Raw genomic sequence first — 12,896 nt, 5'->3', positions numbered from 1 at the left:
GGGGCAGTGGGGTGGGTGGCAGGGCAGGTGAGGGTGGGTGCCCTGCGGGCTGCCACTCAGTGCAGGGGTCCGCAGGTATGTACTCATGAATGCGGGTGAACCCCTCAACGAGGTAGAGGCTGAGCAGATGATGAAGGAGGCCGACAAGGACGGGGACGGGACCATTGACTACGAGGGTGAGTGGGGGATGGGCCCTGGGAGCCCGCAGCCAGGCCAGGCTGGGCTGCTGACCTGTCCCTCTGCTCCCAGAGTTCGTGGCCATGATGACCGGAGAGTCCTTCAAGCTGGTCCAGTAGGAGCAGCTGCTTCGGCTGTGGGAGTCCTGCCCAACCAAGGAAGGCTGCTGCCTGCCGCTGCTGGCTGCCCCCCACCCTGCCCCCCACCTCACCCGCCAGCAACGTGGCTAATAAACGCTCCAGCTAGACTTGTGTGTGCTTCACGGTCCCCGGCCTGCCAAAGATGTGGGTCTGGAGAAGGGAGTGGGTTTTCCTGGGTCAACCATGGCACACCGCCCATCACTTCTGCTGTGATACGTGAAACCACCCGCTGCCCAGCTCTGGGCTCTGGCAGCAGCCTGAAGGCAAGCTGGGCCCAAGCGCTCACCTTGCCTGTCTGCACTGGGGCAGCTGCCCAACCTCCTCTCCCAGAGCCCTTTCCTACATGCAGAGACCATTTACATACAAATTTTATTCTCTCCAAAAAACTGCAGGCTTCGGCCTATGGTGTTCCCTTGGGCTGAGGGCCTGCTGGGGCCAGACCAGGGGCTGGGCTGAATGCAGCAACCTGTGTGTGTGTGTGTGTGTGTGTGTGTGTGTGTGTGTGTGTGTGTGTGTGGCCAACACAGGGCCTGCCGATTTGGCCGCCTGGCGTTACATAGCAACGAGGCCACGGCTGCAGCAATGTGCTGGATGGCTGGCCTTCCCGGGTGGCGGGGAAGGATGGTGAGAATGGACTGGGGGTCTCCTGTGAGCACAGGTGGCTAGGGCAGTGGGAGTTCAGGAGAGCTTCCCCGCCCACTCTGAGGGGCACCAGCTGGCAGTGTTGGGCATTGAGGCTCCACTCCCAGGGCCCTGGGAGGGGGCCTGAGGCCCCAGGGAGGAGGCTAGGCTACTGGGAGGGGAGTGGCTCTTCCTGTCTGGGTTTGGCCATCTTGACAGCCTCTTCATAGGAGGGCGGCAGCTCGGGGGCGTAGAGGCTGTAGGCAGGAGGGGTCATGGAGTCGAGGTCCAGCTCCCCAAAGGGCAGGGACAGCCGCATGCCCACCGGGAACTGCACGGAGCTGTAGGCTGCAGAGAACCAGAGTGCGTTTGTGGGGTGGTCGGGCCCTCACCCATCCCCATTCCCCTGGCAGGCAGGCGGGCCCCTAGGCGAGGTGTGTAGGCACTCACAGGTGACCGTGCTGTGCACAGGGCTGTCACTGTCCACAGGGATAGCTGTCAGGTCGCAAGGCTGAGGTGCTGATGGCAGGTGTGGCTGGGTGTGTGCTCGCTTCCGGAGGCAGCAGAACCGGACACAGCTGGCCGTGACCCCACACAGCAGCAGGAGGAGGACAGCGAGCAGGATAAGCCTGGGCAGGGGAAGCAAGACCCTACCACTGGACTGACCCCCAGCCACTAGGGACCTGCTCCCTGAGGGCGGTTATGGCCTGAACACTCAAGACAGGAAAATGGACAGGATAAAAGAAAACCAGAGAATGTCTCTCCAGGCCAGAGACCTCCTTCCTGGCCAGAGCTGGGCCTGAGGAGCTGGCCTGCCCCGGCCTCCTGTTGCTGCGCCTGTCCTGGCTGTCTGTCCAGGGCTGGCCACAAGTGGCCTTGGGCTCACTCCCAGGACACACTGTCCTGGGCTGACTATACAAGTCTATGCCCAGACCAATGACCACGTTTGCTGGGGGCTCCCTCAGGAGAGAAGGAGGGAGTGGGAGGTGGACAAGCAGGCTATGAAGGGAAGTCTGGTCAAAAGCTAAGGGTGCCCGGAGCTGTGCCCCGCTGGGGCAGGACCCGCAAAGGAGACTGCCCCTGGTGCTGGGGGCTGGAGGCTGCTGAGGGCCCCAGCGCCTTCCCACCATTGGCCGGGAGGGGGTCAGTGCTGGCGACTCCTCAGCCCTGGAGCCAGGCTGGTGGGGATCTGATGGGATTGGCCCCAGGGAGAACCGTCGGACCCGGCTCCGCGCCGCGGCCTCCACTTACCCCACGTGCCACAGGCTGCTCCAGCGGGCCTGGGGCGGGCACCTGCGGGGACGGCGGCACCTGGAGCAAGCGGGGCACCGGTCCGGCCGACCGCCCCGCCCTAGCCTCCCTGCAGGGCGGGGCCAGGCCTCCGCTCCCTCCCCCCGACTTAACTTACTGGTCCGAAGGGTCGCAGCTGCCTTCTGCGAAGCCCAGCGCCACCTGTGGGGACAGGGGTGAGCTGGGCCGGGGCGCGCCGAGCTCAGACCCGCCGCACGGAGCCCGAGCCGAGCCCCTGGCGACTCACCTGAGGCAGCGGCAGGAGCGGCAGCAGCAGCTGCAGGAGCCCGCGGGCTGCCGACGCCCCCGGGAACATGCTCTGCGCGGACCCGGAGCTGTAGCACAGCAGCCCTGCCGCTTTATGGAGGCCCCGCCCAGCGCAAACCCCGCCCCTGAGACTTGCAACCACGCCCACTCGCCTCTGCGTCCAATGATATTGCATCTTTTAGAGGCCTCTTCCCCCACCGCGGGCTCCGCCCGTCGGAGGCCATGTCCTGTGGCCATGCCCAGGATTCCTCGCCCTAAAGTACCTCTCACGCGAGTCCCCGCCCACTGGATGCCCCCCCTCCAGGCCCTCCCGCACCCCGACCCCCGTCCCCGGCGTGGCGGGTCTCCTCCGTGTCTCTGAGCCTAGGGTCTCAGGGTAGGGGGAGGTCTCGCCCTCGTCCCAGGCGCGGAGCCCCCAGCCTGTCCTGCAGTCGAGCTCGGTGTGGACAGGGGCGCCCCCTGGGAAGCTGTGGCCAGGGAGGGTGGAGGCCCGGACAAATGTGGCCAAACTTGGCACACACCGCGGTGTTCAAGTTGAAGGGCTGCGAGGGTCGAGTCCCTGGCGCGTTCCTCGGTTGTTCAACGACAGTTATTGTGCACGCTTGCTGCAGGCACACGCAGGCTGCTTGGGGCTGGCCTGGTGCAGGCCCAGCGGGAATGGGAGCTGGACTCGGGGCCTACGCAGTGCCCTGGCTGCAGACTGCTTTCCAGGAGCACTCTACCATGAAAGCCAAGCTCAGCCTGCGGAATGTGGCTTCTGTGGCCTCTGGGCCTGGGGAGGCAGAGAGAGCCCAGAGAACCCCTGTTGGCCTGGAGTGCACACTGTCTATTCTGCCCAGGGAAGGCTGGGAGCCATTTCTTTCAGGAGGCCCCTCTAGCCTTCACCCCTCCTCACACACGGCTGAGAGTCCTGTTAGGCTCACTCTGCACTCTGCTCCACCATCTGGTGGTCAGGCTAAGGGAGGTGGTCAGCATGGTAAGGTGCAGGGGCGGTCTGCCTTGTCCAAGGAAGGTGGGGGGAGCCACTACCGACCCTGCCCTTCCTGCACTGCACTCAGGACATACTCTATGTGCCTGTCTCCCCACTGGAAGGGAACTGGCCTCACCCACTTGAGGGCAGGGCCCACTTCGCTGGGCTCCCTGGTGCCTGGATCTGCAAGGCACCGGCCCCTTGATCTCTGATTTCTTCTGGGGCTCTGTCCTGAAGTGTCCTGAACCTCTGGCCTGTGATGCAGCCCCCAGGGCCCCTCCAGGCTGGCCATCTTTCCTCCTGCCTCTACTGCCCTCCACGACTGGCCCAGGAGTGGGAGGGAGGGGCATGGGCAGGGCCTGGGCCTGTGAGTACCAGGACCCCCCAGCAGGAAGGACAGGACAGGCTTTAGAAGACAGTAGCCTGGCCTTCCTGCTGGCCACCCAAGGAGGAGGCGGGAATATGCCCTATGCCCTGCAGGGAGAACCCCCTCCTGGGGCCTGGGCTGGGCTGGGCTGCAGGACCCAGACTTCTCCCCACCTGGTAAGGAAGTGGCTGGGACTATGGCTGGTCAGCCCCAGTGACAGGTAGGAAGGAACCTGGGCCTACCCACCAGACAGAAGTCCTACAAAATGCCACTCTAGGGTCACTGTCACCGGCTCAAGCTTAGGGAGATGGCAGGCTTCCAGGCACCAAGAGCACTGTGAGGGCAGGTGGCCTCAGGAAAGGCTGCACCACACTGCTGTCTAGTCCTGCCAGGGAAGGCTGCCTGTGCTCCCCTGGCGGCTGGCATGGGGCTGAAGGTTGGTTGGGTAGGCGTGCTGGGCTGTGCACAGGGGTGCCAGGCTGGGGGGGCTCTGTGAGGACAGTGTCCAACCAGCCATTCTTCAGGAGGCAGGGGCTGGGGTGGGGGCACCATTCTGAGCTTCCAGGAACATCTCATGGATTCTACCTTGAAGGGCTAGTCTCAGCCCGAAGGCTGAGCCTGGACTCAGCTCAGAAAAGTGGAACCAAACTCATGCACTGACCTCACCCGGGGCCCCTGGCTGGGCTGTGAGGGAGTATGCCAGCCAGGGTGTGTCCCCGACACTCCTTGCTTGGGGTCGTTGGGGATTCTAGACCGCAGGAGGAGCAGGGAGACCCAAAGGGCCAGCCTGGGCTTTGGAGCCTCCTACCCCCTTTTCCCTCCTCACCGGGCCTCTCTGGGTTGGGCCAGTCTGACCTCCAGCCCTACACCCTGGCACCCACCCTGCCAGTGATTCCAGGGTTCTGTCTCCACTTCTCATTCTGTGCTCACTCCAGTGAATGACTTGCTGTCGCCCACACTGCACGCCTGCACACAGAGGCACATAGGTTTATTGACAGATCTGTGGGGGCAGGTGCTGGTGGGGTTGGGGTCTCCAAGGGGCTGAGGCTAGGGGCAGATTGTGGGCGGGACTGGCCTAATTGCTGGCTCTGAGTGTGGGTGCCTGAGAGGGAGGGGGAGCCCTCAGCCCCTGGGCTCACTAGCTCCAGGGCAGCAGGAAGTATCCGTGGCTGTGAGGTTGGGGTGCCCTGGCCATGTGGCCATACAGAGGGCTACCCATTTGAACCTGCCCAGCAGGAGATGCCCAGGTCCCAGCCCCTGGGTGGTTCAGCCTGGCCTACAGACTGGGGAGGGCTTCGAGGGTGGGCAGGAGGGCCGAGGTGGGGTGTGCTCCATAGAGAGGCTCCTGTGGCTTCAGGGGCTGGTCACCACCTGGGCTATAAAGAAGACCTTGTAGGTCTCCTTCACGTCCCCCTTGAGCTGCAGCAGAGCTGACACCATGAGTGGGTGGTCCGGCTGGAAGTGGGGAAGGGTGGAGGGGCCACTCAGCCAGCTGGTACAATACCAGGCAGATCTGTTGTCTTGCAGCTGCATGGCCCACCTCACCCACCCAGGGCCCACCAACAGCCCCCTCCCTGCATGGGCAGGCTGTTATCCTGCCCAGCCTTTGGCTCCCCTGGGACTTGCCAGTCACGGCCTGTGGCACCTACATCAAAGTTGGCGGGCGGCATCCAAGAGATGCTGATGGTCTTGGTCTGGCCCCGCTCCACGAAGCCCCTGGAGGGCTCGACGGTGAAGCCATGGTGCTGCAAGGATGCCACGCTGTCCAGGCTGAACTCGACTGTCTGTGGGCGTTGAAGCTGCAGGTCTCCCTGGAGGCAGTGGGTGTGGGGCCCAGGGTGCCCAGCTCCACCCCCCTCAACCCTCCAGCAGGCTGCCCAGCCCACACCTATCGTGGGCAAGGCCAGGCAGCTCGGGCTGCGGAAGTACAGGGTGGGCAGGGGCAGTGCTGTGGTCACCTTCTTAGGGGACAGTTGCGTGGTCCGGATGCAGCCCACGTGCAGCTCGCGGGTGGCAGGGGGGGCCGGTGTGTCAGTGTCCGGCTGAATGTAGTCCAGTGTCACCAGAATGGGTTTCAGCTCCTCGGTTTCTGGAGAGGGGGGGCCTGGCTGGGGGCTGACTGGGGGAGGGTGCAGCTGGTACCCTTGGAGGGAGTGAGGGACCCCGGGGGAGCCGTTCCTTCTGGAATCTCTCACTAGCAGAGCTCCGCTCCTGCCTGGCTAGGGGCATAGGCTGGGAATGAACCCACCCTCCAGAGGCCTCACCGTCTCTGCGCTCAGGGTCCTGGGCAGGGATCACTGTCAGGGACTCCACAGGCACGTCCAGGGGGTCTCCGCCCTCCACAAACATCATGTGCTCGCGGGCCATGCCCTTCAGGAGGATCTGCTGGGAGACTTTCTGGGACAGGGAGCACAGCAGCCTCGTCCCAAGAGCTGGGGCTCCAGGAGCCGCAGGGCTGGGGTGCGGCCCGTGGACCCGGGATGCTGGTCTTTTCACCTGACTTCCCACCCAGTGTAGAGCCCCCAGGATGGGGCCCAGGCCTCCCAAGTGGGGCAGCGCAAGGAAGGGTGGAAGGAGTGCGTGAGGCTGGTTTCGCGCAGCCGCACCTTCTCGAAGAGCACGATCTGCAGCCGGTCGGAGAAGTACAGGCTCTCGTGGTCCGGGCTGAAGGTCACGGTGAAGTCCTGTGCCCCACCGGGGTCCATGACGCCCTCCACAGGGAACACGCTGAACACGCTCTGGCCGCTGTGGTTCTGAGTGCCTGAGGGCAGGGGTGTGGCGGTCCCTGCGCTTCCCCCCTCCCGCCGCACCCTTCCGCGCCCTTCCCCGCCCCACCGCGGCCCAGCTGTCCCCCAGCCCAGCACCCCAGCCAGCCCCCGAGCCCCGCCTACCATGCCCCCACACCTTCCCCTCCTGCCCTCACCCCGCCACCCCGGGGCCCTGAGACACGCCCCCACACCATCCCCGGCCCTCCCGCCAGCTCACCCACAACTTCGGTCCTCTGGGCGGGCGAGGCGAGGAACTGCGGCAGCTGCTGCTGGTTCTCCCACCTCGTGCAGGAGACGCTGTCCAGCTGCACGGAGAACTTGATGGGCAGCGAGGAGTTGTTCTGCAGCTGTAGGGACCGGGCGCCCGTCAGCAGACCGTTCATCCGGCCACCGGCGGGCTTTCCCAGCGGGCCTTTACCGCCCTTGAGTCCGCCGCCAGCGCTGACCGCTCTTTTTTTTTTAAAGATTTTTATTGGGGAATTGGGGGATGGGAACAGCGCTGGGGAATTGGGGGAAGGGGAACAGACAAGTTGCTGTTGTTTTGTTCTTCAGTCTAGTTGTGGAGGGCGTTGCTTCACTGGCCCAAGTTGGCACCATCATTGCGCTCTTCCCGGGTGAGGCAGATCAGTCGCCGGCTTCTGGATGGCCGCTCACTGCGGCTACTGGCCGCTCACGCTGGCTGCTGGCTACACACAGTAGCCCATGGCAACCCACTGCAGCAGTGGTTGCAGCCTACACCGTCACCTGCGACTCACGGCAGCCCAGCTCCAGGTTGAGCTGTTGTTCAGCATCTTAGCTGTGGAGGGCAGTGTCACTGGCCCTCATATGTGGGATCCAAACCGGGGCCCTCTGGCGTCCCAAGCCAGTTCTTAACCATCGCGCCACTCGGCCGGCCCTGACTGCTCTTTTCTGAGCTCCCACCTGCCCTACCCAGGCTGGCGCGCACCCTGCACGAGCCGCCCTGCCTCAAGGGGGTTAGCTGGTGTGGCCTCTGTTCCCTAGAGCAGACTCGGGGTCCAGGCCACCGTCACCCAGTTTCTAACCTGCCCTCCACCCCTTTCTCCTGAGAGCGCCCTCTCCTCAGTAACACCTCCCGGAATCCTTTTTCTGAGCTCTGCGGCCAGGACTCGACCTAAGCCAGGCTGGATCCTGCAGGAGGCTGGATGCCAAGGCTGGTGTGCAGGAGGGGCACTGGAAGCCAGGCCTGCCCTCCTGCAGGGAATGGGAGCACAGAGGGCACTGTGACCTGGCCTGGAAGTCAGCAAGCTACCCCTGCTTCACCAAGCAGTGCATGAGCTGAGCTCCTCCTCATCCCAGATGGGACAGCTGTGCAAAGGCCCTGAGGCAAGAGGATGAAGAGGCCCCAGCAGCCAGGAGTGGATGGCGGGGCTGTCTCAGCCTTGCCCCTGCTGGGGAGGGCAATGCAGGTGGCAGCTGCTGGAACTCCCGCAGGCTCCCTGACCAAGGCAGGCCTGACCCCTCTCAGAGTGGAACCCCCCTCCCAGAAGGCCGGGGCAGGCACCAGGGCCCCTGCAACGTGCTTCACCTTGAAGCTGGAGGAGACAGACTCTCTGGCAATCACGTAACCCATGTTGAGGACGTCCCCTTCAATGGAGCATGTGATTATGGAGGCCACCCCCGTGCCGATGAGGGTCAGGGAGAGCGTGCCTCTCTCGGTGATGATGTCCAGTGTTTCTTGGGCCTATGGAGACCATGTCTTTAGCGTGGAGCAGACACTGCTGGGCCCTCCCTAGTGGCCTCACCTCATGCCCCCAGGGCCTGGCAGGTGAGCTTCAGGCCTGAGTACACAGCGGGCAGACCTGCAGTGTAGAGAGCGGGCTGTGGAGGCCCAAGCTGCAGCATGGCATAGGGTGGGCCTGGGACTCACCATCATGCTCTCATGGGGACAGAAGGACAGTGCCAGAACCTGGGTCTCTCCGGCAGGCAGCTTGCTGATGGGGTTCAGCAGGACAAAGGGGCCATTGGGGTTCAGCAAGGAGAATTCCACCTGAGGGCCCAGGTCAAGGAGAGGTGGCGAGGGCAGCCCGCAGTCCCTCCCCAGGCCCCCTCCACCCCTGCAAGCTGCCTGGCCTGGGTGTGGACAAGGATACAGCCAGATCCTCATGGGAGATGTTCTGGATGGAGACCTTCTTTATGCCATGGTGTCCTGAAATGGAATGGGGAGCCAGGGTGGGGCGTGGGAGCCTGGGTCTCTGGGGGAGCCTGGGCCCCTGGGGGTGGGGGTGTGCGAGGGGGTGCTGGGCTCAATCAGGTCTCACCTACAGCGACGTCACCAAAGTTGGAGACGGTCTTGCCTTTGTCGGATGTCACCACGATGGACGGTGCCACAGCTGGACACCACAACTCCAGGTACAGGGTGTTATGGGGACTGGGGTGGACAGGGTTTGCTGATAGCACTGTGCCCCTGCCCCTCCCCCAGCCTAACTCCCAGCCCTGGCCCCTCCCCCTGCCCCAGATCTGAGTTGGTAGCAGAATAGGGACAGTGACTTTTTGGCTGACCACGCCCACCCTGACCAGAGCACCACACCTGAAGCTCAGGGGTTCCAGCACCTTCTGGTCTTGGATGTCGCCACTGGCAACGACACAAGGGACCACAAACTTGTAAAATTTCCCCTGGAAAGATCTGGCCAGAATGGCCTGGGCCACCTGGTACTCGCTGGAACTGGAATGAAGCCAGCACAGTGCACTCACCCCTGTGCCCCCATACTGCCCCCCAGCAACCTGGGAGGTCCTGCCTCACCCTCCCCGGGCCAGTCCACAAGGCCTGCTCCCCAGGGCCCTGAGCCTGAGGTATAAGGGGCAGCAGCCTGGGGGCCATGCTGAGCCCAGCTGTGGCTGTCCAGCTTTGTGTGACCAGCTGGCTTTCCCACCATTTCATAGGTTCCTGTGAGGGCCTCCCCATGCCCCAGAGTCCTGGTCAGGCACCTAATCAGAGAGCCACGTTCCTGGAGCCACAGGCAAGGGTGGGCTGACAGAGAGCCACCAGAGCTCTCTGGGGCACACTTTGCACCCATGAGAGAGTGTGGGAGTTAGGGCCGCAATACCTTCTGCAGCCTGAGTTTCTTCGCAGGGACACCAGCCCCAGAGGAACTGGGGGGTGATATGCCCATGAGGGATCGCCTGGGGCCCTAGAGGCAGCCCCTGGATCTAGCTGCACCTGGAGCCGCCCCAGTCCTGGACTCTCAGCCCCACGGCTCAGAGCGGCTCTGCTGCAGGCAGTCTCCGTGGGGACCGGGGCGGGGTCCCATCACAGGGGCCTGGAGGGAAGTGGTGGGGCCACCTGCACTTGAGGTCCTGCCTCTGCAGCTCCAGGCTGTGGGAGGTGGAGGCCTGGAACAGTCGGTCTCGGTTCTGCAGCCGCAGGAGGGAGAGGGGCTGTCCCTTTGGGTCCTTCCTTTGGGTGGCCATGTCCTTGCGGAACTGTGAGGTGGAGAGGCCAGCTGTGGGGCTGCCCCAGGCTCTGCTTGGCCAGGCAGGCACCCCAGCCACCCAGTACAGGCTCCTCTGGGGCCCGGCACAGGCCGGGGCAGGGTGCCTGATGCAGGGACCCGGGGGCATGGGTTTGTAGGGGACGGGGACCCAAACCCCAAACCGCTCCCCAGGAAGACTGACAGCAGGGGCAAGATCAACAAAGATGAGTGGGTGTCTGGAGGGAGACCCAGGGCCCCAGTGCAGAGCCCTCCAAGGCCCATGCACCAACTGCAGGGTCTGCCTTCGGCAACAGGGAATCTGAGGCACAGAGAGTGCAGAGAGCGGGCTAGAACCTGAGTCTTTGCCACCGGTGCCCTTCCCCAACACCTCATGCCCCCTGGCAGGGTGAGGGCAAGTGCTTCTCCTCCCGGGAGTGTTTGAGCAAACATGTTTAAGATAAAAGCCCTGGTCGCTGGAGAAGTGTGCCGCGGGTCCCTGTCCCCGGGCAGCTGGGGCCCGTGTGGCCCCTGCAGACTCGCTCTCCAGCAGGAGCCCACCTGCGCCCACCTGCAGCGGCCTCGGCAGGGCTGTGAGCAGCCTGACCCTCCTCAGGGTTTTACCCCTGGGATGGACACATCTCTTTTCTCAAGCTCACAATCTCAGGCTGATTCACCCGTGCTTATAAGCTGTGCTAAGATTCACTGGCTCCTTCGCTGGTTTCTCTGCTCCCCTTACCTGCTAATCAGTGAGAGGGGCTGGTCCACCTTCCCGAGACCACCTTCTGGGGGTCCACCCTGACTGGTGATGCTTTCAAGGGAGGAGGGAGGGGCTTTGCCAGGAAAGAGTTTTAACCTCTTGAAACAGCAGAGAGTCTACTGGGCACTCCTGGCAGGGTGCCTGGGCCTGAGACCCTCCAGGGTGGCATGGCGGAGTTTGTTCCCCAGCCTTCCTGCAAGAAGCCAGCAGCTCCCACCCCATGCTCCGCAGGCCCTAACTCTCAGCACCTCCACGCACCGATTTGATCTCCATGTCTTTCATCAGGGCCTGGAAGGCTTGCTGGTGGATCAGTTCACTGGGCAACATGGGCTGGAAGGCCACCTGGACCAGGCACCTCTGTGGGGACAGGGCAGGAGGGCACCTCGACCAGGCACCTCTGTGGGAGCAGGGCAGGGGGGCAGAGCTGGCCCCCGCTGGTGCCCTGCCCTCCTCAGCACCCCACTGCCCCCATGGCTCCTGGATCCCCAGAGGTCATGCTGACACTCCTGGTGTGACCCCCCACTTTTCTTAGGAATTTCAGTTTAGAATGCCCCTTCCAGAAAGCCCTCCCTGACCACCCCCCCACCTTGGAATTTGGGGTGGTTGCAGTACATGATTACCGAGCCCACTCTTCTCATGAGGAGTGGGCAGTCCCGTGACGGAGGTCCTGATGGGCCACGAGGCATGAGTAAGAGAGGAAACTTTGTTTTCAGCCATTGAGATTTTGGGGTGTTCTTGTACCCCAACCTGTCCCATGAGCAGCACAGCACCCTTTCAAAGCACCTCCATATTACAGCCCATCCCACGGGGAGGTCCCGGGTCCCACAAAAGGCTGGTCACTGTCGTCTCCCAGTGCCCAGTACAGCAAAGGGGCTCAAAACAGGTGGTGTATGTGGGGGGAGAGAAAATGAGAGAGGGATGGCGGAGACGGAGGGGAATGGAAGAGAGAGAGGGGGGTGGGTGGGGGAGGGGAACGCAGAAGTGCGATGGTAATGATCCCCTTTGGAGACCATTACTTAAGCAGTATTTGCTAAATATCACGAAATGTGTTTTAAGTAACATACTTCCTGAAGCCCTGTTGGGGGTGGTTGGGCGTTCCCTGTACCTCCGTGTGCCCCTTCTGACTTAGGCCTCTCCCAGGCCTCACACTGGCTGTCACCCTGACTTCTGAAGGTGAGGAATTAAGCTCAGGGAGGCTGTGATGGCCTGGGGGACTGGCTGAGACATCTGTCTCCGGCCCCGGCTCTTTCTGTTTTATCAGGAAACCCTGGATCCATCCAATGGCTAGACAGACCCCTCCGTGACCGGGCCTCTGTGCCCACCTGCTGTGAGGTCCAAGAGCTGCACACCCTCTGGCAGACTAACCCACCCCAGCCCTGCTCACCGGTCACAGGGGCCTCCTTGGCCTGCTGGGGTCTCATGAGGGGCAGCGTTGACCCCACATCGGGTGTGGTCAAGGGCAGAGCCAGGCTGTGGTGCCCACACCCACCTTTCCCGGCAACACAGTCCCCACTGAGGGCGAGATGGTGATGGGCGAGTCGGGGGGCAGCAGGAACTGGAAAGACGTGGGTCCCACGGGGCAGGTGTCCTCAGTGCCGATGCGGGGCACAGAGTGTGTCAGCGAGTTCATGCTCAGGTGAGAGTTGATGACGTACAGGGTGGCTAAGGACGTGTCGTACAAGGAAGTGGCCGCAAACTTGATCTGGTAGTGGGACAGCTCCAAGGGCGGGTGGACACCCACGGCCCGGCACGTCAGCTTGAAGCACCTGGAAGGGACCAGCACGGGCAGGTTCAGCCTGGGAGGTGGCCTCTGGGCGGAGACAGCAGCCCCCCTCTGCCCACGCACAGGGGTGCCCAGGACTGTGGGCCCTTGTCACAGGTTTTGTTCTCTACCTTGTTAATGAATTGAGGTGAATTTTGAAAATACTGTGTATCTCTGCACATTTTAAGTGGATAGTTAAAAATCTAAACACAAGCTCAAACAGTTGCTAGGGGGGTAATTTCTGGCTTATTGTGCCACATATTTATTGAAATTTAAGAATAAAACTGATAAAATTGATCTTTAAAAGTGAGCACAGGAATCTATGTATCATAGTGAGTTAATCCCT

At 62.8% G+C, this 12,896-nt stretch overlaps 3 protein-coding genes across 3 annotated transcripts in view; 1 reads left to right on the top strand and 2 right to left on the bottom strand.

Moving 5' to 3' along the window:
- The window catches only part of CALML6 (calmodulin like 6), a 7,347-nt gene extending 6,960 nt beyond the window's left edge, over positions 1-387 (top strand). The window contains exons 4-5 of the mRNA XM_019658446.1: positions 76-176; positions 250-387. Of these exons, the coding sequence (XP_019513991.1) occupies positions 76-176; positions 250-296 (148 nt within the window). The 3' untranslated portion in view covers positions 297-387. The remainder of the gene's footprint in view (positions 1-75; positions 177-249) is intronic.
- Positions 388-669: 282 nt separating this feature from the next.
- Positions 670-2,615, bottom strand: TMEM52 (transmembrane protein 52). Its single transcript, XM_019658582.1, has 5 exons — positions 2,476-2,615; positions 2,347-2,390; positions 2,190-2,249; positions 1,389-1,567; positions 670-1,286 (listed from the first exon to the last, which is right to left on the bottom strand). Exons 1-5 carry the CDS (start codon positions 2,542-2,544, stop codon positions 1,108-1,110), a joined length of 531 nt encoding a protein of 176 aa, XP_019514127.1. The 5' UTR covers positions 2,545-2,615; the 3' UTR covers positions 670-1,107.
- Positions 2,616-4,812: 2,197 nt separating this feature from the next.
- CFAP74 (cilia and flagella associated protein 74) overlaps positions 4,813-12,896 on the bottom strand; it is a 61,331-nt gene continuing 53,247 nt past the window's right edge. Inside the window, exons 21-34 of the mRNA XM_019658439.1 lie at positions 12,278-12,554; positions 11,047-11,145; positions 9,902-10,041; positions 9,149-9,283; positions 8,880-8,989; positions 8,712-8,767; positions 8,489-8,608; positions 8,147-8,302; positions 6,818-6,947; positions 6,439-6,593; positions 6,097-6,229; positions 5,791-5,951; positions 5,482-5,616; positions 4,813-5,287 (exon numbers count right to left, since the gene is read on the bottom strand). Of these exons, the coding sequence (XP_019513984.1) occupies positions 5,186-5,287; positions 5,482-5,616; positions 5,791-5,951; positions 6,097-6,229; positions 6,439-6,593; positions 6,818-6,947; positions 8,147-8,302; positions 8,489-8,608; positions 8,712-8,767; positions 8,880-8,989; positions 9,149-9,283; positions 9,902-10,041; positions 11,047-11,145; positions 12,278-12,554 (1,909 nt within the window). The 3' untranslated portion in view covers positions 4,813-5,185. The remainder of the gene's footprint in view (positions 5,288-5,481; positions 5,617-5,790; positions 5,952-6,096; positions 6,230-6,438; positions 6,594-6,817; positions 6,948-8,146; positions 8,303-8,488; positions 8,609-8,711; positions 8,768-8,879; positions 8,990-9,148; positions 9,284-9,901; positions 10,042-11,046; positions 11,146-12,277; positions 12,555-12,896) is intronic.

The sequence above is a fragment of the Hipposideros armiger genome, unplaced genomic scaffold (assembly GCF_001890085.2).
Source record: "Hipposideros armiger isolate ML-2016 unplaced genomic scaffold, ASM189008v1 scaffold_284, whole genome shotgun sequence".
Classification (NCBI taxonomy): domain Eukaryota; kingdom Metazoa; phylum Chordata; class Mammalia; order Chiroptera; family Hipposideridae; genus Hipposideros; species Hipposideros armiger.
Note: the sequence above shows the minus strand (reverse complement) of the source record. Positions and strands in the feature narration are given on the sequence as shown.

Excerpts from the sequence above, each read along its gene's own strand:
- TMEM52 (XM_019658582.1), bottom strand. The coding sequence starts at position 2,544 with ATGTTCCCGGGGGCGTCGGCAGCCCGCGGGCTCCTGCAGCTGCTGCTG. Across the intron at positions 2,250-2,346 it reads AGCTGCGACCCTTCGGACCA|GTGCCGCCGTCCCCGCAGGT; the intron begins GTAAGTTAAGTC and ends CGCTTGCTCCAG. Across the intron at positions 1,568-2,189 it reads AGCAGCCTGTGGCACGTGGG|GCTTATCCTGCTCGCTGTCC; the intron begins GTAAGTGGAGGC and ends TCCCCTGCCCAG.